This window comes from Crinia signifera, chromosome 1, assembly GCF_055691185.1.
Source record: "Crinia signifera chromosome 1, ASM5569118v1, whole genome shotgun sequence".
NCBI lineage: Eukaryota > Metazoa > Chordata > Amphibia > Anura > Myobatrachidae > Crinia > Crinia signifera.
This window is the reverse complement of record NC_139217.1, coordinates 122,667,401-122,695,056: the sequence shown is the minus strand read 5'-3', so window position 1 is coordinate 122,695,056 and position 27,656 is coordinate 122,667,401. Positions and strand designations below refer to the sequence as shown.

At 42.9% G+C, this 27,656-nt stretch overlaps 1 protein-coding gene across 3 annotated transcripts in view; it reads left to right on the top strand.

Moving 5' to 3' along the window:
• The window catches only part of MARCHF1 (membrane associated ring-CH-type finger 1), a 345,392-nt gene extending 319,480 nt beyond the window's left edge, over positions 1–25,912 (top strand). For all 3 annotated transcript variants that reach the window (XM_083172830.1, XM_083172820.1, XM_083172851.1), the window contains one exon: positions 24,801–25,912. In XM_083172830.1, coding sequence (XP_083028956.1) covers positions 24,801–25,102 — 302 coding nt within the window. In that variant the 3' untranslated portion in view covers positions 25,103–25,912. The remainder of the gene's footprint in view (positions 1–24,800) is intronic.
• The last annotated feature ends 1,744 nt before the right edge of the window (positions 25,913–27,656 follow it).

Below are 27,656 nucleotides of genomic sequence, written 5' to 3'. Positions count from 1 at the left end.
GTGTAGGATGGGGTCCAGGTACTCATACAGGTGCCAGGTGTTACTGTGGGACTCACCACCGTGGGACAGTTGGATGATGCTGGGCGGTCCACCCCACGTGCATCTCTCTGTTGCTGGGTGCTGTTATCCGCTGTTGCGGCTGCCGTGCTGCCAATCAACGACTGCGGCGCCTTCCTGATGTAGAAGCGCCGCTTGTAGCTGCAGATATTGGCCCTCCCTTTAACAATGCTCTACCCGCTCCTCGTTAAATACCCCTTCCTCGTCTAGCATATTTGGACGAGGGAGTACATAGTGAACAATGGCCATGCTGCAGCATGACCATTGTTCCCCCTGCCAAAGTGTCCCCACTCGTATGTGGCATCGACAAGTGTGTATGGACTTGCCGATGCCACACCCACCACCAGCGGGATCACTGTATTGTGTATGGACCTTAACACTGGGGGGCCCTGCCTATTTTGTCAGTCCCGGGCCCTACAGTTTCTGATGGCAGCCCTTCAGGGGGATAGGGCAGGGGGCGGAAGGGGGCAGAAACAGAGTCGGAACAGGGTAATGTCCAGGAGGTCGCGGGCTGATGCCTAGCGAGCAGTGTAGAAGCATCCCCTTTATCTCTCCACTTTATTTCTCTCCACGGCTTAGTAAATACACCTCACTATCAGTTATCTGTGTGAACTGTTACATACTGTTCACGTATATTTTACACAATAACATCCTTTACTTATAGTATACTTATTATGATATTCCTAAAGGTGTATGATGTGAAAATCAGACATTATTGCTGCACAGTGAAACCTAGATATCTGGAAATATAATAGTTCATTCTTTCATAAAATATAATATGGGATACTCTGGTTTCATTTTATGGGATTAACAATTTATGAAACACTTCATATACAGTACTTCTGGATACAATGATATATGATTTACATTGATTTTAGCTCACACTGTATAGATTTCCTATCCCACACAGCATAATAAACATTCCTTTAATATCTAAAAATAAAAGGTCAATTTATAGTACTGATTGTATTTTAATACAGTATATGCAGAAAGCAAGCATTGATTATGCTAAAGTCTATAACTTACTTTTCTCTATATTTGTGTGAATTAAGCTCTTAAAGTAGATATACATCACAGGTTAAAAAAGTATATTTTTTATGATTGACATATCAGTATGGGGTTTAGTTTTCTTCTTGCTGCAAGGCATTCACGGCATGAAAAGAAATAGCTATAAAGATAGCCATTGTGCATATTTCCAAATATTTTTTTTTATATAGGTGTGCTGAATGTTTTCATTACATTACATGATATTAAGTAGATAATGAAATGTGTTGACAATGTTTCACAATTTTTAAGTAGAATCTCGACAGCCAGAAATCTGAGAGATCCTGGTACATATTTTCACTCTACCCCCAACTCCTACCCAGGGCCGGTGCTAGGCACCGGAGCGCCCCAGACAGGAGGGGTGCCCCGACGCTCACCCGCTCCACTGGGGGGGGGGGGGTTTCTGGGGCGCGATGTGGCCGCCCGGCCGTCGGGGGGGGGGGGGGGGGGGGAGAGTGCGATGCTGCTGGTGCACTGCTCAGGGGGGGGATTGGTGCGCAATGGCCACCGAGGTCGGGGGGAATCCCGCGATGTGGCCGCTGTGCTGCTTGGGGGGAGTGCGATACTCACTCACCGAACACCTAAGAGTTCCTTCCTCCGCCTCTCCTGCTCCTCCTCTGCTGCTGCTGGCCTGCAGCTCACTACCGCCCTCCAGTGGCCAGCGCCCTAGGCAAATGCCTAAATCTGCCTAGTGGTGGCTCCGGCCCTGCTCCTACCCCAAATCAATACCCTAACCTATCCTTTTTTGTAGCACAAACTTAAATGTCTCTTCCTGCAATCTAACCCTACTCCCCCCAGCCTAATATTTGCCTCCCCTACCCCGTATTTTGACAATAACCCCAACCTCAGTACTCTCTATAATACGTTGGGATTCTGAATGTTGGGATCCTGCTTTCAGTCTTCTGACTCTCCAGAAATGGACTGCATCCTCTATACTGCATGCCATATAAATAACTGATATAACCAATTTACAAAAATTTCAGTTTATGACCATTTTTGACGGTTTTGGAGCAAACATTTGATCGCCATTTGTTCTCATCCACTAGCAGATTTTTATTCCAACCAGACAGATCTGCCGGTAAATTGGATAGTGTATGCCCAGATTAATATATTGAAATATGATCTTATGTTGCATGCAGGGGCGCTGGAACGTTTTTAGGTTGGGGGGGGCAAGATATAATCTCATTTTGGCGCCCCCTAAATTGCTATATGTTACCCCCAGGCACTATACACACTGGCAGCGGCATATACAAGTGGGCATTATACACAGGGCAGCGGCATATATGCATGGGCATTATACACAGGGCAATACGGGCACAATGCTGGCAATACGGGGACACTGCTGGCAATACTGGGACACTGCTGGCAATACAGGCACAATGCTGGCAATAAGGGCACACTGCTGGCAATACGGGGACACTGCTGGCAATACGGGGACACTGCTGGCAATACGGGGACACTGCTGGCAATACGGGGACACTGCTGGCAATACGGGGACACTGCTGGCAATAAGAGCACAATGCTGGCAATAAGGGCACACTGCTGGCAATAAGGGCACACTGCTGGCAATAAGGGCACACTGCTGGCAATACGGGCACACTGCTGGCAATATGGGGACACTGCTGGCAATACGGGGACACTGCTGGCAATACAATGACAATGCTGGCAATACAGGGACAATGCTGGCAATACAGGGTCAATGCTGGCAATACAGGGTCAATGCTGCCAATACGGGGACAATGCTGCCAATACGGGGACAATGCTGCCAATACAGGGACAATGCTGGCAATACGGGGACACTGCTGGCAATACGGGCAATACAGGCACAATGCTGGCAATACGGGCACAATGCTGGCACTACGGGGACACTGCTGGCAATACGGGGACACTGCTGGCAATACGGGCACAATGCTGCCAATACGGGCACAATGCTGCCAATACAGGGACAATGCTGGCAATACGGGCACACTGCTGGCAATACGGGCAATACGGGCACAATGCTGGCAATACGGGGACACTGCTGGCAATACGGGGACACTGCTGGCAATACAGGCACAATGCTGGCAATACGGGCACAATGCTGCCAATACAGGGACAATGCTGGCAATACAGGGTCAATGCTGACAATACAGGGTCAATGCTGGCAATACAGGGACAATGCTGGCAATACAGGCCAGCATTGTCCCTGTATTGCCAGCATTGTCCCTGTAATGAATACAGGGACAATGCTGATAATACAGGGCCAATGAAGGCTGGGCAGCTCCTTAATTTTGCTCACCTCTTTGGTGGGTGGTCGGGCGGCTCCTTGATTCTGCGGGCGGGAGGGCGGCTGGGCAGCGCCGGGTGGGAGGGAGGGCAGCCGGGCAGCGCCGGGCGGGAGGGAGGGCAGCCGGGCAGCGCCGTGCGGGAGGGAGGGCGGCCGGGCAGCGCCGGGCGGGAGGGAGGGCGGACGGGCTTGGCGCGCGCTGGCCGCATCGTCAGCCCCCGCCCACGTGAGCCGCGATGGGACGGTCACTAGTCAGGGGAAGGAGACGTCACGTCTCCTTCCCCTGGCTTCCGCACTGGCATCTGCTTTGGCGCCTCATGAATTTTGGGGGGGGCAAGCTGCCCCCTCGCCCCCCCCCCGTTCCGGCGCCACTGAGTTTGGATAAGGATATGGTATAGATGATAGACAATGACTAGGTCGACCACTAATGGTCAACAGTGACTAGGTTGACACTGACAAAGGGTTGACGTACCTTGGTCGGCACTGCCAAAAGGTCAACAGAAGCTTATGGACAATTTAGGCAAGGTTGATAGTCAGAAGGTTGACATGAGTATCTCATGGTTTTTTGGTGTCTATGTTATTGTACTTCGACATGGACATTGTATATATGTACTGTGTCCACTCACATGACACACTTTGCTCGCCATGCTTTGGGCACACTATTATATTCCCACTCTTTGCCCACTTGGATAGTAAAGTATGAAAAAAACACCTTAAAAAAAAAAATCATGTCTATGCTTATGTCGACCATAATTCACCTTTGGAAGAATGTAGTTTAAATAAATAAATAAATACAGTGACTTTTTTTGTCAATCATAATGGCTTCAACCTGCAGTACTGTGTCAAGGATTGTGACAATAAGGCCCAGCGACCTGGGGAGATTAAAGGAGACTTGCGTCCCAGGCCCTGATGATGTGAGAGGCCCCAAAGCATGGCTGTGGCAGGGATGTATTGCAATTCATATTTGCTGTTCTGCAAGTCAGTTGCCTGGTCACATTGGTCAGTAGCCACCCAGTCGCCTGCTAACCAATGGTTGCACCAGCAAATTGGCCCCTCCTGTGCTGTCACTTCAGCCCCTCTGTCCTTGGAGGTGCTCCTTCCTCCACCCAATGAAGGCAGTCCTTCCTCCACCTAAGAGGTGTAACAGCCAGCATACACAGCGTTGCAGAATCTTAAACAGGCAGCGTGCTGTGTGGTCCTGGAGGGGCGGTAGGTTGAATCGTTGTGAAGTAAGTGACTGTGGAATCACTGTCACTTAAGCTCATTATACCTAGTTATTCTAAAAAAAAAAAAAAAAACGCTAACATTTCCTATTTCCCTATGCAATATAATAAAAATACACTGCACAATGGGCCATAATGAACTGTCTACACTTTGAACCAGTGACATTAATGTTTTTAAATTAATATTGTTCAATTGTTAACATGTTATTTTAGAATAAAATAACATTAAGCCATTAATCAGTTTTAATAAAAACAAATAATGTAACTGGTAGAGAAGTTATATTCAATGTGCAGCTAGTGATTGTTCTCAGAAATACAGTACATTTTAATTATATTGCATATCTTACACAAGACATTATTAAATCTCTTATCTATGCACTCATTATATCCCGCATTGATTACTGCAATAGTCTTCCCAGTAACAGACTCTCACCACTGCAATCCATTTTAAATGCTGCTCCTAGGACGATCTTCCTAGCAAGACGCTCATCATCTGCTTATACGCCCTGCCTGTCCCTCAACTGGTTGTCTGTATTTTGCCGTATTCAATATAAAATACTTCTACTCACATACTGTATAAAGCTATTGACCTTACAACACCAGCATATATCTCTTTACTTATCTCGAAATATCTGCCAACTCAACCACACCCTTCTTCAAAAGACCCTTTTTCAGATCTGATTGCAGTATAAATTTGTTCTTAAAATAGGCAAAAGCATATGCACTGTAGGTGGGGCAGATGTAACATGTGCAGAGAGAGTTAAATTTGGGTGGGGTATGTTGAAACTGAAATCTAAATTGCAATGCAAAAATAATGCAGCCAGTATTTATCCCGCATAGAAACAAAATAACTCACACAAATCTAACTCTATATACTGAATGTTACATCTGCTCCACCTGCAGTGCACATGGTTTTGCCCATTTTTTAGAACAAATTTGTACTGTGATCAGATCTTAATAAGGGCCCAGATCTGTGTCTCTTGTCTGTATGGATCACTAGCTCCCATTTAATATTGCAGGACTTTCATCGGGCTGCTCCCACTCTATGGAATGCCCTTCCACGCACAATAAGGCTCTCCACTAGCTTCCAATCTTTCAAGCGTTCCCTGAAAACTCACCTCTTCAGGCAAGCCTATCATATTTAAGTTTCACATGCATAACCCTCTGAGGCACTGACTAATGTATCATATAGCTTTTCTTCTAGACTTGCAACTTGGTGGAACTGCTATGCTATTACTGGTGCCTGTCCTTGTGTTTCCCTCCTATATCCCAATAGGTTATAAGCTTGTAGCAGGGCCCTCCTACCTCCAAGTCTGTCTGTTGTTACCCAGTTTGGTTTATCACTGTCACAATTGCAAAGCGCAATGGAATCTTCTGCGCTATATAAGAAACGGTAAATAAATACAGGTTGAGTATCCCGTATCCAAAATGCTCGGGACCAGGAGAATTTTGGATAACGGATTATTCCGTATTTCGGAATATTTTAATATTTCAATGATGTATTTTGAAGTATCTTGCATTTATGCTGTATAAACACATAATATACACACAAATATATTTTATTACCACATAAAATACACACAAACATATTTTAATTGTTCAAAAAACAAGGTTTCAAAACGTGGAACAAAATGTGTGTACTATCTCAGCACTGAATTTGAATGCCAAGCAATCATTGTCTTGCACATATATAGTGGCAGTTACATATCATGTCCCCAGTGATGCTGTTACATATGTCCCCAGTGAGTTTTTAGCAAAAAAATTTTTTTTTTTCACTTTCTGGAATGTCCGTATTTCGGAATAATTCGGATAACGGATATTCGGATACGGGATACTCGACCTGTAGTAAATATTAAATTATCTTTATTTTTTATATGAATAAAAACCACTAATGTCACTTCTATTCACAATGTTATCTCACCCACTGTGCGTTGCTGGACTGCTGTAATTATGCTTGAATTGTGGATTTTTCTGAGTAGTTCACTGAATTTTTTTTTTTTTTTACAGTATCTATTATTTGTTTCTTAAAGCACTTTATTATGTAACCTTTATTATACTATTCATGTTTATTGCACTTCAAATATATGTTTTTGGTTATTTTCCTTGTAGATAATCTGACAAAAACTACCTCCACATAATTAAGTACTTTGGGCCTAGGGGGAATTGCAGCTAAATGGAACGTCTCACTGTTCTACAAAAGGTCATGATTTCCTGCAGAGCATTATTTTTTATCACTGATAAATGGGATAGACAGATTAAATGTACCTGTTGTCACACATACACAGAAAAGAACTTTTAATTAGGTTCTTTTTACTAAATAACATAGAAAGTAGCTATTTGTAATGGCAAGATCATACCTGTAGCATCCAGCGATTAGCTTCAATGAACTGTGAAAACGTTTCCATGGAAATTAAGCAGAGCGAAGGTTCTTCTTAATCTGTATAGTGCATATTTAGGGTTATTTAGTAAAGATATTTTTGTCTAATGATTAAAACCATGGGTTTGATTCAGACCCGCTCGCTAAGCAGCGTCCTTTTGCTGCTTAGCGAGCAGGTAAACGCTGCCCATAGCCCCAACGAACGGGCCCTATCTGCAGTGGACATGGTTTTGCCCATTAGAGAACGATTCTGCTTTTGAGATATTTACTGAACAATCATTGTTGTCCGGATGCCGTAGCTGGAAAGGAGAGATGGTAGAAAATGTTGAAGCAGGAAGAAATTCAGCACAATTTCACCCTTTTGGTGTTAACTTCCATGACCACATTACAATAATTAATTGACCCCAAATTGGATTTTGTTGGCTACAAATTTACCTTTCACTTTTTTAAGTTTAAGCATTCACATTAACAATTGTGTTTTAAAATATTTGTCAGCACTGTTTAAATCAGGGGTAACACTTTAATAACCTTTTTTTCATTGACTTCCCGCGATTTTTCACATGAACATGTTCCGTAAAAACTTTGGGACACAGGAATTTACTAGGTCGATAGACTATGAATTTCCAAGGTTGGAAAAGGGGTGTATCACTGACTACATTTTAAGGATAGTCCTACTTGAGCACAGGTGTCTTTCTTAGCACCTCAGTTATTTTGATTTAACTATCTGTGCTGTAGCATGCTTATCTCTAAAACCTTGACTGTTAGTGTGTTTTGATTATTGAGATAGGTTGATATATTAATTTATATTGCAGATGTGTTTTGGTAGTGTATTCAATTTATGTTTTGGTTTTATTTCTAATTTTGTAAAATGTTGTAAAACTACCATCATGTTTCTTGGTTTTGGGTCTGTATTTTTGGGGCCCATTTAATTTTCTACAGTGTTATCAACCCCATTAACATTAATTTCCAGTCATTTCCAGTTCATTTGGACCCTTTTATACCCCTTTCACAATAAACATCAAATTACTGGGTGAGGCAGTTCTACCCGGTAATTTGTTCAGTGTGAAATGGATCTTAAATCCCAGGTCGCGGACCCTGGTCTTTATCAGGGTTGGCGAACTGGGATTTGCAACCCAAGTGGACCCTTTCACACTGAAGAAATACCTGTGTAATACCCTTTTTACACCGCCGCAAAAACCAGGGTCAGCGGCGGGTCAGACCCGAGTCAGCGGTGGTGTAAATGGGTCAACCCATGTCCATTTACATGGGACTTCTACCCAGGACCTGACCTGGGTTGAACATGGCTAGGACCTGGGTAGAGGGCAGTGTAAACAGGTATGCCGGATCATCTGACCCGGCTCCTGTTTACATCAATGGGGGAAGCCCAACCTGCAGACAGCAGCGAACTAGCATCGGGGGCAGGGAGGATGTGAACAGATGCCTGTGTGTGGCATCCATTTACCTTGCGGGCTGGGGGGGTGCATGGGGGCTGTGGGCAGCCCAACAGCTTACCTGGGCTTGCCCCCAGTGTGGCAATAGCGGTCCCGGTGCTTGGAGATGACTCTGTCTATACTGCGGGTAGGCACCACAGTGTATACGGTGCAAATCCCAGATCTGATCTGGCAAAATGACCAGCCACTCAAAATGCCGGGTAATTGCCGGTTTGCATGTCTGAAAGTGGTATCAGTGACAGACACACGGCAGTTATTGCTGTTTAAATATGTGTTGTAAATTAGTAATGTACTGTTGGGTCCTTTTTCAGGCACATTGCAGGAAGGTTTGTTTGAGCTCCCAGAAAACAGTTTTTGTATGGATTGAATGGGCTTGTCCAAACTGCTGGTAGCTGATATTGAACTGCTTGATATTATTTTACAACTTATAATAATTTTCTAAAATTAATATAATAAATTCACGTAAATAATGTAATGTGGATGAGTTGCCTAAACATCCCTACTTCTACTAACCTTGGTCAGACAAATGGAGCAGGTGCCTTTAAAAATGTTTTCTGGATTTTATTAAAAATAATACAACAACCAAACGGGGGCTTTTTTGGATTTATGCTCAGGCATTATAATGACTTTCTTTTTATTGCAGGCAAGATCTGCTGCCACTAACACAAACACCAAAATCAACATCATCATCATCATCATCATCATCATCATCATCAATATCCTCATTAGCATTCTATTGTACACATTTTTTCTCCTCATTCGGTTGCACTTCCACACTAGCATCCTCAATTTCTATTATGTTATCATCACTATCAATACTTGTACTGCTCATCCCCACATTTGAAGAGTGTGTAGAAATGGTGTAAGGAATCTTCTATATGAGTACATTGTGAGAAATGTTAGACACACAAATACTGTAGCTACAGATGGAGCGTGTCTTGTTCAGCTGATGGCTGGTGATAGAATCGCCAGCTGCTGCCTCCAGCCGCCAGGAGGGGGCGCACGCGCAAGAGATGCTTGCACGCCCTGTTCTGACTGATCTCTCTGCCGCCTCCCCACACCTCCCCCTAACCCTGCCGTCTCCCTGAAGTGGTTTCTCCTCCCCACTACCGAGTAACTGGGACACGTGTGCATGTGAGATGCTCATGCGTCCCAGTCAGATGCAGCACCTCTCTGCCAGCGATCGCCAGCGGGGGCATTCTGGTGATTCCGGTGCTGTATGAGAGGCACTCCATCTGCAACAAGGACACCCCTAGGATTTGTGAATGTTAGTTAGACACTAATTTGTTGGCTTTAAAGGTGACCCATCAACCTCTTTTATTAACATTGTGAAATATTTTTGTTTTATGTGCTCTTTCTTAAAATTTCCACCCCCTGGACCACCTTTAGTATAGGTTGTAATACTATCATGGCTATCATCAGCCACAGCACTAGTACTTGTTTGTTGCTCCTTCTCTTCCATTGACTCATTGTGATCTCTTTCGACTCACAGCACGTATATTATTAATGCAATAGCAAGGCATCTTAGCATTATTGTAACACAATGCCATTGCCTAGCATAGAGGACACACAAGTTTTACAAAAAAAACTTTTCTCTATTTATTGAGAAATGACAACATATTCCCATTGTGACTCACAGTTTACATTATTAATGCAGTGACATGGCACTTACTGAGCATTATTGTAACCCAGTGCAACTATCCCAAGCTCCCAACACTAATGGGTGCTGGGGATAGTACTGGGCTACAGTCCTGCCCTTGGGTGGCTTGGGTGGACCCATTTATTGAGGGGTCCAAGCTCCCCCTGGGACCCTGGCCAGGTCTGACCAGTCAGGCTTAGGCCACGGGTACTTACATAATAAGTAACCCCCATCTCTGGCATTACCCCTGGACCCCAGGAGTCCAGTGTTGGTTTTGGAAATACAGGGGAACTCCAGTTATTTTCCCCCCATATTTCTGCAATCAGGGCAAACTGAAAGGGCAAAAAAAAACTACATTTCCCGTTACCAAAAAATTGCACCTTGCATAAAAAATTGCACATTCCCGTTACTTAAAAATCAGCAGAGATCACAATTTATTTCTGTCTTGTGCTAAAAAATATTGCACCCTTTTACATGTGCGATTTCCATCCCACATGTGCGATTTGATTTTATGTAACTAAAAATTTGCACCCTATTACATTTGGGCCCATAAATTAATAGGTGGGGCTAGAACAGGGCACTGTGGATCCATGCTTTTATGCCGTATACACTACACACACTCGTTTTAAATATATCTTTCCTCTATTTTTGCTGTGCTTTCCTGAAATGTGATTCTCAGCAAGCTTTTCAGTAACAAATGGTAATGTAATGTTAGTGTATAGTGATTTAAACAGCTTCTTATCAGTCTTCAGAACTGGAGTCGTTTATAGAGCATTGAGTCTTAATTGGTCCATTGTGTGAACTAGTTGAGAGCAGATTAATATTAAGTGAAATATGATGCGGGAGTTCATTTTAACATGTTTTCAAGAGTGACTGCCTCTTGATATGCTCACTGTACAACTACAAATAAAGATTTATTACAGTGAGGATCTTGTTTAAAAACAAGCAATAACAGCTTTTCCCCTATACATATATTTATATACTTGAGACACCTTTAGCCATCACACAAATCACACTAACATGCTCCAAGATCAGCTACTTGTGTAGAAAATATATGTTAGCATTATATACAGTATGTACAATGGCCAAACATTAGTTATGTAGACAACTGATAAAGCAAGATTGATGAATGGACTCTATTTCATAAAGATCCTAATTTTAAATATTTGTTGCTATTTCTAATGTATACAGTTATGACTCATTTATTTTGTGTTATGTTCTAATGTCATTATTGGATATTGACTGATCTAATCCTATGCATGTTGTATTGTTACAATTGGCTACAATTTCACTCCAGACTTATGCTGGCCACACATCAGACCAACTTTCCTCCAACCATCCAACTAGTTGCTTGGATGGAATAAATATATGGTATTGGATGGGAACAAATGTAATATTTACTTCAGAAATTTGCTCCCAAAATCTGGAAAAGGACAAAAACTGTCGCTCTGACACGGTACTGTAGTTGAACCTGTTTGATTTAAACAATTTGACTGAATGCTTTTGTCCATTTTCCTGGGTTTGTGAGCATATTTCTGATTGTCCTTTGTTCCCATACAGTACCATATTTTTATTCCATCCAAGCAACTAGTTGGATGGTTGGAGGAATGTTGGTCTGATGTGTGGCCAGCATTAGTAATGTCAGTTTATTAAAATAGGTGACATTGACCATAACCAATCAGATTATGTCTAAGATTTTCTAGGATACAATAGAGCAGGTACAGTATGCCCAAACTATGACCCTCCAGCTGTTGTGAAACTGCAAGTCCCACCATGCCTTGCCACTGTTTTGCTATTAGGGAATCCTAAAACTATGGCAAGGCATGCTGGGATGTGTAGTTTCACTACAATACAACAGCTGGAGGGCCATAGTTTGGACATGGATCTGATACAATGGGAAACATCACTTCTTTTAATTTTTAGAAGCTTTAGTAAATTTATCCCAATGTATCAAAAATCATGGACTGGACCCAACAAGGAAATGTTGAAGTGATCCCTGCCAAAACTATTCACTGTGGACCTAATTATGAGTTAAGGCCCATATGTACTGGGTGATTTTGAGCTGAAAGCAGCTCTTTTTTTTTTTTAGCTGCTTTCATCTCAAAACCGCCCATTGTGTATGCCCCAGCGATGAGTGCTGATGCGCACTCCCGAATCATCACCGGCCGCCGCCTTCCATCTGCTGGTTTTACAAGGAGACAACCACTTTCCAAAGTTTCCTACTGTGGAAAGTGGTTCTTTGTCAGTGAAAACCGCTGGCCTGGGTAGAAATTGCTCAGTATGTATGCACTAAGTGACTTTCGGGCCACCGATTTTCACATCATCGCTGGCCATACGCACAGGGCAAAAGCACCCATTATGTAAACTCCCAGTGTGTGTGGACCATTAGATGCAGCGGCTATGTTGGATGGTGAGCTGTGATGTTTTCTCTCTGCATGCATCATCCTACCTCCCAACATTTGTTCTCTCTGAAGCGGCGGAGCCGCATGTGCACCTGAAAAGGGATGTGGCCGATGGAAAAGGGGGTATGGCCTCACGGGGATGTCCCTTCTGCAGGCCATGCCTCCATTTTCCATTACAACAGGGACATGGCCAGCGCTGTGTAAGCTGCTGGCCATGCTCCCAGTCCCTCTGCCTCTCTGAATAGACACTGCCGGCCCTGGGTGGGATGCGGGACCATCCCAAAAAAATGGGACAGTCCCGTGAAAAACGTAACGTTCCCGTGAAAAACGGAACAGTTGGGAGCTATGCATCATGATGTTGTTTGGTCAGTCACAGTACAATTTTAGATGCACAGTGGCAAAACTGTAATGGAAATGTATGGCACGTTCCAGGGTGATGACTGTAACAAAGGAGTGGCTAATTAGACAATAGGAATGGGAATGGCACGGATGTGTTGCTAACAGTATTTGCATACAGAGTTGCAGAATAGGAGGAAGTAAGAGAATCAGCACCCAAAGAGCTGATGTATGCAATTAGCCCCATAGTGTAACACAGAACTTGCAAATGACCTTATTCTGGGAAGATGACTTCTTGCTAAAGACATGAGAGCACTGTGAAATTAATATAATAATATATTCTCTATCTATATTTTCAATAGCCCAATATATGAGTGTAATGTTCCAGTGTTTTTCACAGGAGTGTAATATTGAATACTTGCATTGTCCCCACCCCCAGTCTGCAGCGCACAATGCATGAGACAGACTAGTCCAGGGCTGTGCAACACTGGCCCTCCAGATGTTGATGAACTACACATCCCAGCATGCCTTGCATCAGTTTCAGCATGGCCACATAGCAAAACTAATGCAAAGCATCCTGGGATGTGTAGTTCATTAACATCTGGAGGGCCGGTGTTGCCCAGCCCTGGACTAGTCCCTAACTGCTGACTTTCTGCTGGAAAGTGCAGCACCACTGTCCTTATAGGTCTTTCACTTGTTCATTTCTAATTGTTCCAACAACACTTCCCCTACCTAGAGCAGCCGTCGCCGAAGATGCTACAATTTCTATGAAATAAGCTGAGTCTCCTGTAGAGATCAGAAACATTTCCTAACTGTTCTGCAGAAGGGTTATGGTATAGTGGACAGACAATGTCTAGGTCGACAGTCACTAGGTCATATCTGTTTTTGTTCTAACCAGCCAGATCTGAAGATAAATCTTACTAGTGTATGGGCACCTTAAGACTGGTAGGCAGTGCCTAATCTCCCTTGCCGGCAATCTGTAGATGGTATAAGTGGTACAGTCATAAACAGCGGTAAGCTAAGCTTAATTGCTAATCGATAAATACTAGAGGTATATCATAACCCTATATAACGTCAGTAGAAAAACAGTTCCTAAATAAAAATGAAAGAAGTAGCTTATGTTAGTATGTTCTCACATACTGGGCCTGATTCAGATCTGCTTGCTATGCTGCATATATTCGGAGCCTAGCGAGCAGGTTAACACCACCCGGCGAACGCAACCCCATCCGCTACCCTAATCCCCTCACTACGCTACAAGCACCGCACAGAGGAAAAATCCTTCAATAGTTACTTACCATCAAATTATTATTTTTCCTGCCATTTTTATGGGCACGCCCATGAAACACTGGGTGTCCACCATGGAACGCCCCTTGCCTGTCAATCACTGTGCGAGTGCCCCGGTGAGGGAAAATTTCACTCGAAGGTGCTAACTGCGGGGATCTGCACAACGCATTAGAGCCTATGCACATGCACAGATCCCCACCACAAGCAGGTCTGAATCGGCCCTACTGAATGTATAACTGACATCATAACTTATTCTTTCACACACAGAGATTACATGATTTACAGGATTGGCTGATATAAGCATGTATTTTATATTCATTGAGACATTTCACAATGTCGTCTCACCTAGAAGCACTATCCGCAAACAGAATGTGTAAGTCCATCTCCATGATGTGCGAAAAGCACAGGCTCATGGTTACTGATTATGGGCCAGATTCTCTAAGCTTCAAAAGTGATAAAATGTAGAGTGATACAGCCAGCCAATCAGCTCCTGCCTGACATTTTTCAAACACAGTCTGTGACATGGCAGGTAGGAGCTGATTGGCTGGCTGCATATCACTCTCCATTTTATCACTTTTGAAGCTTAGAGAATCTGGCCCAATGACATTTACACTGCTCACTTTTAAATATTTAGTGGTGTTTGGAAAACGGAACAATTGTTTAGGATTGTATTTTGTCAAATCAATGCAGTTTCAGAAACATTGCATTTATGTTATGCCCCGTACACACTAGACGACCCTCGGGGCTGATATTGTTAATGCTGATATCTGCTGTTTATCGTGCATTATTAGCTACAAGCAACATAGCCGCTAGCGCTTGGACAGATTTTTTATTAGCATTATTATTTTTTTACCGTTTTATTACAAAGGTCAGTGTGGGTGACCATTAATGGATGGCAATTATTTTGCAGCACATACTTTACGCCTCCTGACATACATTATATATCTGCAACTATTTCAATTTCTGAATAACTTGATATTACATATACATGCTTTTACTATACCACTGTAAGCATTTGATATCTAAATATAACTGCATTAACAGCTAAGGAAAGGAAAAATGATACAGAACAAGAACAAATTAATAAACTGATTTGTTCAATTTGTCATACTGTACTGTATGTCAGGTTTAAGGTTGTTCCTAACGAACCTGTGGAATTAAATAGAAGGTTCCTAATAGTGATATGATCAGCAGGGGAAATATGGCCTCGTACTGACACTGCTAATTGCTTGTGACATTAAACACTACACCAGCGATTGCCTCAACCACACTGTGATAGGAGACCCTTGTTCTTTATCTAGTCTTCTTTAATGTACGTTCTTTATAATATATATTTTAAGTATATAAGATTGTGGTGACTTACAAACTCAGAAAATATGTGTCGTTGGGCAGTTTAAAAAATTACCTTTTGTTTTGGTGTCAACACAAGCTCCTTGTTGCACAATATAAGACTTTTATTTCCACAGTAGTACTTCTTCTTCAAATACAGTACTGTATATGCAAAATTTTCTTTTTTTGGGGTACTTGTGTATTATCTGTGCGCCCGATTTTATCATTGCATGCCACTACTTAAGGCATGCAATGCGATTTTTCATTGTAAAGACCAGATTTTTTATTGTATAGTCACCCATGGGTGATTTCATACCCCCACTATCCAACTACGCATGGAGCTGATTTTACATAGTGTGGCGAGCGCAGCGAGCCCCGTGCCCGAAGCGTGGATTACTTTACATGTATTCTGCATCCCCTCGTGGGGCTCGCTGCGCTCGCCGCGCTGCGCTCGCCGCACTTCGGGCTCGGTGGCTCGCTGCGCTCGCCACACAATATAAAATCAACTCCATGCGTAGTTGGATAGTGGGGGTATGAAATCACCCATGGGTGACTATACAATTAAAAATTGGGTCTTTACAATGAAAAATCGCATCGCATGAATTGTATGCCACTATATTGCATGCGATGCGATGCAATGAAAAAATCGGGCGCCCAGATATTACTCAAGTACCAAACTTTGTTATTGCCAAGATCTGGCATCCAGAACTAAGAACAACATGTATGCTTGTTAATAGTAAGAAATACTCTGTAGTAATTACAATTAACCTGTTTCACCTGTAGTTCAGCACATCAATATATATTTTTAGCCTTAGAATTGTTCATGTTGTACAGTATGCTTACATGAGGGAGGTCGTGACCTTTCTGTGTAACAATTTGAGAAGGCAAAACAGGGAAATCAATGAGTAATAGTTTTCTTGGCTTCTCAACATAGTTTCTCATAAAACTTTCTAAAAAAAATACTTTCTAGACTTTTAATTGGGATCATCTGTGGCGCATAGATGAAATACCATTGTACTCTTTTCTCTGTGGATTCATGGTATCATTTTTTAACAAACGTTGTCACACAGTGGGTGATGCCTAAAACATCAGTAGGTTGTTGACTTATTGCTATAAAATTAATTGCTTTGGGGAATTAGATGAATGGTAGCTTGGAAACTAGCTGTTTTATCATCCTGTGAAGGGAACACAGGCCATGTTATGCTTATTGGTGTGAAACACTTATCTCTGTAATATGAATGGATAGAATTATTATCAAACCCCCTTTTTAAAAGCAGCATGTTTCTACTATTACCAATGTAAAAATGACATCATTCTCATAAGGATTTTTTGCAGTAAAATATGAACTTATATTTCCAAACTTCTGCAAGAATGTGCTGGGGAAAATTTACAAAGATGGGAGTTCTTTTGAAGATGGGATGCTGCTATGGGAAACCAATCAGATCCTATCTATTATCTTTTAGAAGGTGCTAAATAAATAAGAATTAGATTCTGATTGGTTGTTATGGAAACATCCTATCTTCAATAGAACTCCCATCTTAGTAAATAAACCCCATTGTGTGTTATACTGTAAATAACATACAAAATGCTGGCAGCTGTGCAAACAACAGGCCTGATTCAGATGTGGTTGGAGTGAGCATCATGGCTGCTTCCTTGGAAGCATCAGGAATGCTGTGATATGGACGAGATGCACGTAGCATCAAAAAGTGATAAACAACTGATCAATCAGCTTCTAACTGCCATGTTACCGACAGTGTTTGAAAAAGTGACAGTTAGGATGCAGCAGCGGATTGCCTGCAACACATTCAGACAGCTGCTTGACCCATGGGCACATGGGTCCAGTGCATGCAGAGCCAGATTAAGGTCTAAATGGGCCTGGAGCTGAATGATCAAGGGCCTATTATGCGCAATAATAGGGGTTGTGGCCAGCACCTTATAATGTGGGGGGCGTGACCAGTGTTCTGTTTTGGTGGTCTGCTCATGGGTGTGTCTTTATTTGTGTAAATACGTTCAACTAAATATATATGCCTGGAAAAGGCAGGAGGCTGGCATAAGAAAAATGCAGGGAGATGCAGTATATTGGCGGGTGCACTCCAAAGGTGCACCCGCAGGATGCCAATGTCCTAAAATACTTGCGGGATGAGGCAGCACTCCAGTCATAAAAAAATACTGAAAGCCGAAACTTGGTAGACAACATTTCAGCACCTTTTATGTGGTCACCTAAGTTTACCACACCATATACCCCTTATACAAATCATGCAACACAATAGTAACCCCCTTATACTGTACTTGCCTCTATTACATTATGCCACATGGAATGAGCCAAAATTCACACTATGGCACACAGATTAAGGCAAAATTCACATGGATTGAGCCAAAATACACACTACACCAGGCATATCCAAACAGTGGACCTCCAGCTGTTGTGAAACTACACATCCCAGCATGCCTTGACATAGTTTTAGCATTCCCTAATAGCAAAAATGTGGCAATGCATGATGGGACTTGTAGTTTCACAACAGCTGGAGGGCCATAGTTTGGACATGCCTGTAAACACATTGAGAAATAATGCACAATATGCTTCATAAATAGGGGCATTGGCGCGCATTAAAAATTTACACCATAATGCCCATTACATGTCAAGATTGTAGATTGTATTTATAAAATGGATGTGTTATTACAATGATCTCCTGGTAGTTACACAATACAGCTAATAACTAAAGAATTAAGTAATTTTAAATTATATAGAAGTCAACAGGAGGAAATTATAACACGTAATATTATAACATACTGTATCAATAACCTTCAGTTACTTCTCACCAGTCAATTGGTGAGAAGGACAGAGATTATTGTCATTGATTATCTGAGTCTTTGGGCAATATATTGCTGGGTATGAAGCATTTATATTGGCAACTATATATGGAACATATTGCTGTGTGAATAAGTATGGTGGTTGATTACTAACTGTCCTGTTTAAATTTCTGCACACTGGCTGATTCAGTGTTCCCACAATTACACTGGCACTGCATGCAGAGAATTAATAAATGCAGACATTTGCCTATAAGCCAAGTTGTAGGCACTTCTGTTTCCACACTACACCAATTAGTCAGCGCACACTCTACTCCCGTAACATGCTCTCATCATGTAAACTCCCCATTGCTTGCCTATTAGACTGCAGGTAGAAATGTATTTAATTTATTAAGTTTCTTATATAGCGCACACATATTCTGTAGAGATTTACAGATAATATTTGAACAATCACATCAGTCCCTGCCCCAGTGGAGCTTACAATCTATATTCCCTACCACATGTACACGCACACACAGACATTCTAGGGTTAATTTTGTTAGGAGCCAAATAACCTACCAGTATATTTTTGGAGACTCCACACAGTTAGGGCCATGGTGGGAATCGAACCCATGACCTCAGCGTGGTGAGGCAGTAATGCTAACCATTACACCATCCCTACTGCCCATAGAAACGGGACAGAGATGTTTATGACTTGCCCATTGCATGTACTGATGGCTATGGTGCATGGGCAGTGTAAAAAATCAGACAATCAATCTGTGTGCATCAGTGGCGTAACTAATAATTGTGCGCCCCCCTGCCGAAAATGCAGGGGGGCGCCCCCCCCCCCCCTAAAAAAAAAAAACAAAAAACAAGCAGCGTGGAGCCGTGGCGCGCGGGGGGGGGGGGGAGAGGGAGGGAAGGGGATTGAGGGGAGAGAGCGTGTGTGTGTGTATGTGTGTGTTTGTGTGCGTGTGTGTTTTACCTTGGGCCGCATCCGTCCGCGCCGGGTCCCGGCTCTCCCGGCTACTGCTGCTAACGAAAGTGACACTTGGAAAATGGCTGCCCCCATACAGCAGACGAAAAACTGTCTGCGGTATGGGGGCAGCCATTTTCCAAGTGTCACTTTTTGTATCAGTGAGAGAGCAGCGCTGCGGCAATAGCCGGGAGAGCTGGGACCCGGACGGTGCACGCACACACACAGACAGGCAGGCAGGCAGACAGTGACTGTCGTCCCGCAGCCCCCCGGCGCCCACATACCCTCAGCGCCTCCCCGCCACGGCGGGGGCTGCGGGACGGTAGTTACGCCAGTGGTGTGCATGCATGCAATCTGTGTGCAACCTCTGGTAACATTGGTTCAAGACCTTGTAGGTCACAGTCAGGACTTTTTTGGTTCCTATCCCTGGCAAATTGTTTCAATAAAAAACATTTGGCCTAGTTGTGCCATGAAAAAAATCCTGATAATCCAGGGTGACGTGATTCAAAAATGTATGGGAACCAGTGGACTAAACTAGTATTACAGCATTGTCATTATTAATGTTTTCAACTCATATGCTCCTGGTAGCAACCCCTTCCCGACATTTGACGTATATATACGTCATGGCCGGGATGTACTTCCCGACACATGACGTATATATACGTCATGACTTTAAACTGTCCCCGCGTCTATAGATGCGGTGACAGTTTAAACATGTCTGCTGTCCCTGCTGTCCCACAGTGCCCACCCAGAGATGATCCCACCTTTGACCGGCTATTCAAAGTCAGGCCGGTCATTGATCATTTCATTGCCAAATTTGCAGAGATGTACATCCCTGAAAAATTTATTTGTATCGACGAGTCCCTTATACATTTTAAAGGAAGGGTTAAATTCCGCCAGTACCTTCCCAGTAAGAGGGCAAGGTATGGCATAAAAATGTATAAACTGTGTGAAAGCACCTCAGGGTACACCCACAGGTTTAGGGTATATGAAGGGAAGGATTCAAGAATTGAACCGCCAGAATGCCCCCCCTCCCTCGTAGGTGTTAGTGGAAAAATTGTCTGGGATTTAGTGCACCCCTTCCTGGATAAAGGTTATCACCTCTATGTGGATAACTTTTACACTAGCATCCCCCTGTTTAAGGCCCTTGGTTCAAGAGGTACAGCAGCTTGCGGTACTGTGCGCAAGAACCAAAGAGGCCTCCCAAAAACGCACATTGCCCAAGTACTGAGAAGGGGTGAAAGCAGGGCACAATCCACCGAAAATATGTTGTTGGTCAAATATAAGGACAAGAGGGATGTCCTTATACTGACAACAATTCATGGAGACAGTACCACCTCCATCCCTGTACAAGGTACCAGTACCCACACCTCAAAACCTAATTGTATCCTAGATTACAATAAGTACATGGGCGGAGTGGATCTTTCAGATCAGGTACTGAAGCCGTACAGTCCCCTGCGGAAAACAAAAATCTGGTACAAGAAGCTGGCCGTGTATATCATCCAGATGGCACTGTATAACGCTTACGTGCTATTCCGTTCTACCAGCCAGAGGGGGACATTTATGCACTTTTAAGAGGAAGTCATAAAGGGCCTAATATTTGGGAACCAGCAGGCAGAGGGCCCCAGTACTTCTAGTACTGGCCCCCGTATTGTACCAGGGCAGCATTTTCCTAACGAAATCCCCTCCACTGCAAGAAAGGGCAGGACACAAAAAAGGTGCAAAGTTTGCTATAAAAAGGGAATAAGAAAGGATACTATTTTCCACTGTGAAACTTGCCCCGACAAACCCGGCCTATGTATAAAGGAGTGTTTTAAAATATACGACACATCTATGGATTATTAGGTTCATCATTTAACCGTGCTTCGGGGGTCTTGCTAATGCCACATAGCACCCACCATTCATTCCACCAGAATCTGAGCTGCAAAATCCAAAAATCACTCCTTCCCTTCTGAGTCCTGCCATGCACCCAACTGGTATTTTTTGGTCACATATGAGGCATTGCCATACTTGGGAGAAATTGGGGCACAGATTTTGGGGTGCTTTGTCTCCTTCATTCCTTGTGAAAATGAAAAATTTTGAGCCAGAACTGCATTTTTGTGTAAAAAATGTAATTTTTCATTTGCACAGCCCAGTTGTATCAAAATTGGTGAAACCCCTGGGGGTTTGAAATGTACACTATACCCCTAGATGAATTCCCTGAGGGGTGTAGTTTGCAAAATGGGGTCACTTGTGGGGGGGTTCCACTGTATTGGTGCTTTGGGGGTCTTGCTAATGCGACATAGCACCCACCAACATTCCACCAGAATCTGAGCTGCAAAATCCAAATATCACTCCTTCCCTTCTGAGTCCTGCCATTTTTTGGTCACACATGAGGCATTGCCGTACTCGGGAGAAATTGGGGCACAGATTTTGGGGTGCTTTGTCTCCTTCATTCCTTGTGAAAATGAAAAATTTTGAGCCAGAACTGCATTTTTGTGTAAAAAATTTAATTTTTCATTTTCACTGCCCAGTTGTACCACAATTGGTGAAACCCCTGGGGGTTTGAAATGTACACTATACCCCTAGATGAATTCCCTGAGGGGTGTAGTTTGCAAAATGGGGTCACTTGTGGGGGGGTTCCACTGTATTGGTGCTTCGGGGGTCTTGCTAATGCGACATAGCACCCACCAACATTCCACCAGAATCTGAGCTGCAAAATCCAAAAATCACTCCTTCCCTTCTGAGTCCTGCCATGCACCCAAATGGTATTTTTTGGTCACATGTGAGGCATTGCCGTACTCGGGAGAAATTGGGGCACAGATTTTGGGGTGCTTTGTCTCCTTCATTCCTTGTGAAAATGAAAAATTTTGAGCCAGAACTGCATTTTTGTGTAAAAAATGTAATTTTTCATTTGCACAGCCCAGTTGTATCAAAATTGGTGAAACCCCTGGGGGTTTGAAATGTACACTATACCCCTAGATGAATTCCCTGAGGGGTGTAGTTTGCAAAATGGGGTCACTTGTGGGGGGGTTCCACTGTATTGGTGCTTCGGGGGTCTTGCTAATGCGACATAGCACCCACCAACATTCCACCAGAATCTGAGCTGCAAAATCCAAAAATCACTCCTTCCCTTCTGAGTCCTGCCATGCATCCAAATGGTATTTTTTGGTCACATGTGAGGCATTGCCGTACTCGGGAGAAATTGGGGCACAGATTTTGGGGTGCTTTGTCTCCTTCATTCCTTGTGAAAATGAAAAATTTGGAGCCAGAACTGCATTTTTGTGTAAAAAAAATAATTTTTCATTTTCACTGCCCAGTTGTACCACAATTGGTGAAACCCCTGGGGGTTTTAAATGTACACTATACCCCTAGATGAATTCCCTGAGGGGTGTAGTTTGCAAAATGGGGTCACTTGTGGGGGGGTTCCTAACTTTTAGCATCTTATGGTGCCTAGAAACCTACATGGTGCCTACAAAATAATCTCATAAAAAGGAGGCTCCAAAATCAAGTAGGTGCTCCTTCTATTATGAAGCCTGTGGTTTGGTCAACGTGCACACTAGGGCCACATATAGGATATTTATGAAAACAAAAGAATTGGGGGAATCAATTTTTAGTCACATTTCTCTAGTAAAATCGACTGTGTTCCTTAGAAAAATGTATTAAAATTGCAAATCTGCAAAAAAAAATGAAATTTTGAAATTTCACCTACACTTTGTTTTAATTCCTGTGAAACACCTAAAGGGTTAACAAACTTCCAAAATGCTGTTTTGAATACTGTGAGGGGTGCAGTTTTTGAAATGGCATCATTTATGGGGGTGTCTCACATACAAGTCCCTCAAAGTCACATCAGAACTGAACTGGTCCCTAAAAAAATCAGTGTTTGAAATTTTCTTGAAAATTTGAGAATTTGCTATTCATATTTTAAGCCTCCTAGTGTCCAAAAAAATTAAAAGGAGGCTGAAATAATGATGGAAACATAAAGTAGACATATGGTCTATGTTAGTTATTAACTATTTTGAGTGGTATGATTATTTCTCACAAGCAAAAAATTTAACATTTTGAAAATTGCTAAATTTTCCATTTTTTTACGACATTTTGGTATTTTTCACAAAAAAACACAGACTGTATCGACCCAAATTTACCACTAACTTGAAGTACAATGTGTCACGAGAAAACAATCTCAAAATCACTGGGATAAGTAAAAGCAAAAAAAAGTTTTCCCCACTTAAGTGATACATGTCAGATTTGAAAAAAAGGGCTCTGTCAGGAAGGCAAAAACATGCTGCATCAGGAAGGGGTTAATATACATTGCTGGTATTACTGTATGACGTGTACTATTGTAACCCCTCATTTGAAACAAATCTGATCCTTTTGTAAAGGGTTTAACATACTGAATCATACATTTTATATGTAACCTTTCCTAGCGTGCATGTTGCATTTAATGGTTTTTAAATATTTCATAGGTGTGATCATTTGACCCATTATTGCTGGTAGAAATATGTGACTTAAGGGTACTTGTGTATTATCTGGGCGCCCGATTTTTTCATTGGGTCGGAAAAATCGTATGCGATGCGATGGACCTGATTTTTCCATAGGAATCACTGTTAAATGGTCCCAAATGGCCCCCAGGCCCCCCAAAATGCCCCACAGCCCCCTACATTGTATATGCCACCCCACCATCAACGCCAACCCGAAGCGTGGTGAGCGCAGCGAGCCCGCGAGGGGCGGCGGTACGCGTCCGCCGACCTTTTCATACCCCCACTATCCACGTCGGCGTGGAGTTGATTTTATATAGTGTGGCGAGCGCAGCAAGCCACCGAGCCTGGAGCGTGGCGGGCGGACACGCATTACTTCACAGGTATTACGCGTCCGCTCGCCACGCTTCGGGCTCGCCACACTATATAAAATCAACTCCACGCCGACTGGATAGTAGAGGTATGAAAAGGTCAGAGGACACGTACCGCTGCGCTCACCACGCTTCGGGATGGCGTTGATGGTGGGGTGGCGTTAACAATGAGGGGGCATACAAACAATGGGGGGGGGGGGCTGGGGGGCATTTCACATTGACCCTAATGGTCTCAGGGATCATTTGGGACCATTTAACATTGGTTCCTATGGGAAAATCGCGTCGCATCGCATCTGATTGTATGCCTTAAGTTAAGGCATACAATCAAAAAATCGGGCGCCCAGATATTACACAAGTACTGAAATAAGAAATGCTCTAACTGAAGTTGTCTTATGGCCGATAATGGGATATTTAAATATTTACTTCTGGCATGCTAATTCTGATTGTAACAAGAGAATTTAATTTTGGCATCATTTATTGCTTTTCATAAGATCTAAAACATAAAGCTTGGATTAAACAAATTCTAATTATAATGTAAGGGGTTTATTATTAAGGTCTGAGTTCTATTGAAATGGGATGTTGCTATGTACAATCAATCAGATTATCTATTATGTTCAAGAAGGTGCTAAATAAATAAATAGATTCTGATTGGTTGCCCATAGCAACATACCATCTTCAATAGAAATCCCTGTTTGTGTTCACCAATACCATTTATTTCCTTAACAAAAGAGAACATGTGTACGCAGTCTATTTTTTAGATATCACAGATGATTATATTTTTTTTTGTCTTTTGTATTATAGGTGTTCTGGAGTGGCCATTTTGGACAAAACTGGTAGTTGTTGCTATTGGATTTACAGGTGGTTTAGTGTTTATGTATGTCCAGTGTAAAGTCTATATACAGCTGTGGAGAAGACTGAAGGCTTACAATCGGGTAATATTTGTCCAGAACTGCCCTGACACCACTAAGAAGCCTGAAACTAAGAACCATCCAAATCATCAGAACACAGATGTTAAGGATTCCATAACTGTCCCAGTGTCCCAGACATCTACAACTCTCCAATCATGTTCTGATGCAAGTGTACCTGGAGTCATACCTGTCTGACCAGAATCCTCCAGTAACTCTTCATGTTCTTTATTCACTGCAGACATGCTACCAGGAGGTAGTAATCTTCTCCTTGTGATACAGAAATGGAAAATACAGTACAGCATTACTAAACCTGTTATTGATCTGACGGCATGATCAATGACGGCATACAAAACTAAGAAGAAACGACACACATGAAAAATACAACATTTTTGTATGTCCACACGTAAAGAAATACTGATTTTTATTAGTTTTGCTTTGTGAGGGAGAAACTATTTTTCCAGTATTTGTTGTATGTGTTTCTTTGTGATTGAGTTTAATGTTTTCTATTGAACAAAAAAAGTCAAAAAGACATGTACAGTAGACAATAAATTTGAATTACATAGCACTCATAGTACTATATGTAGTCTAGTTTATAAAGTAAGCAGGTCTCAGAAGAAACAAAAAGCACTTTGTACAATGTTATGGTACAATATTTATATAGATCTGGATTCATACACAGTGGAATATTAAGAAAAATACTGTGTTATATGTATGCAATCTTTGACTTTACACTTCTTGCTGAATGCTATCTTTTATTGTACTACTATGGAACATCTGAAAGCATATGCAGTTCTAATAATTCCCAATAATGCCTAATTCTAATCATTGGACCTTTTGTGAAGGACCAATATAAATGTAATCAATATTTCCAGCATATAGTATGTGGTAGTATGGAAATCAGCAACAGTGTTATTACCACTTAGTAAAGCAGGGATAGTGGATGTTTTACATGCAGTATTTTCATGGGCTATTGCATTTTGAATAAAACCAAAGCAGTCTGTTTCAGCATTGAATCCATTTTGTTTTATTTTTTTATTTTTCATCACTTAACTATAAGGATCTGATAGAGGGAGAGAGAGACTACCCAGGGACGGTGCTAGGGTGTTCGGCGCCTCCCTGCAAACTCTAAATTTGCGCCCTCCCATACCTTATAAAATAGCGCATTCTAGAGACACACGCCACAAAAAAGTTGTGCTTATGCAGCATAATGCCAACCATAGTGTGTTAGGTTTCGGGTGTGACCCCACCGCCGGGACTGCTGTTTAGGACAGCCACGGCCAAACCCTATACTACCTCTGTTGTACCCCCCAGGCTGGGTGACCGACTCCTGCAGGTGTTACTAGGCTTCGCCTGTAGCCGCCACGTTTGAATGGGTAGGTTAAGCCCACCCAAGCTCCGGTGCAGCCAGGTGTTATGAGAGGACAAGGAGCCGGGGACCCCCCTAGGGTACGGTCAAGAGGAAAGCTGACTGAGGGGCCTAACTGAAATTAACAAAACGGCGACTTGCCGGGCCCTGGCTAACGCAACTAAGCGCCCGCGACCTGGTCGCCACAACCCGCGACAACCGTCGCCCAGGGAACCACACAAAATATAAGACACAATACCAAAGTATACAAAGAGCAGGAGGGACTGGAAAACCCCAGAAAAACTGGGAGACAAGGGGAGAGAATGAGTGGGAAGCAATGGACCTTCCCAACATAAATGACCTGCCAATGCGGTAGACAGAAAACACAGGTAATGAGTAAGGTAATGACAATAAAGAAGGTGTGAATGAAACTACCCCAAAGGGGCAACTCACGACACAGGAGGGACCAATGGAAGAGGAGACCACGAAGGAGCTGCTGGGAACAGCAGGGAAACGGACCGGAGAGCAGCAGACAGATAGGTCCAAACAGGAGCTATCACCGGCGAGGACTGCAGGGCTGGCTTCCTAGATAAGAAGGCTAGGAGCCAATGAGAATGGAGGCCTGAGTCCCGCCTGTCCTAACGAGTCCTTTCCGACACCTGCGGCCTGTTGAATTTCGCGGCTTTTTCTCTCTGCCTAGCAGCGTCTGCCGTTGCTAAGCAACGGCGCTGCCGCGTCTCAGGCGCTGAGAGACGTGAGGAGAGAGGACGGGCGTCACGCTCCGACGCTGCGTCCTCCGGCGTCCCTGGTTGCTAGGCAACCGGACGTCAGAGCCGGAAGGACAGGCGGCTAAGCGTACATGCCGCTCTGTCCTTCCAGAAGCGCTCCCACGGCGCCTAACATAGTGTTAGTCACATATGATATGATGCCCAGAGTAGTGCTCAAATAATGCCTATATATAATATATATATATATATATATATATATATATACCTCCAGAAAGCTGACACTCTCAATATTCTTTCATTTTCAGCGTGCTCTGCATCCATTTAAAAAAAGTCCCCCTATGTACAAACATAGTTCTTCAGGCACTGCTTGTTTAAAAGTGTTTTGTATATTTTTCAAGTGAATAAAAATATGAATGCATCTAGCATTTGTGCCTGAAGAACTATGTTTGTGCATAGGGACACACATATATACATATATTAGTCCTCGTCACTTTCCTCTACCAGTAAAATTTCTTAGGCATTAAAAGAGGTGGCAGTGGCAGTGGCACTCACAGAGTACACACTCACAGACACTTCTCTATCTCAACCATTTCTAATTAACCAGGTGAGTGCCACTGCCACCTCAGTATTAATACATACAGTATGGTGCCTCTCACCTAATGTAATGTAGGTGCCT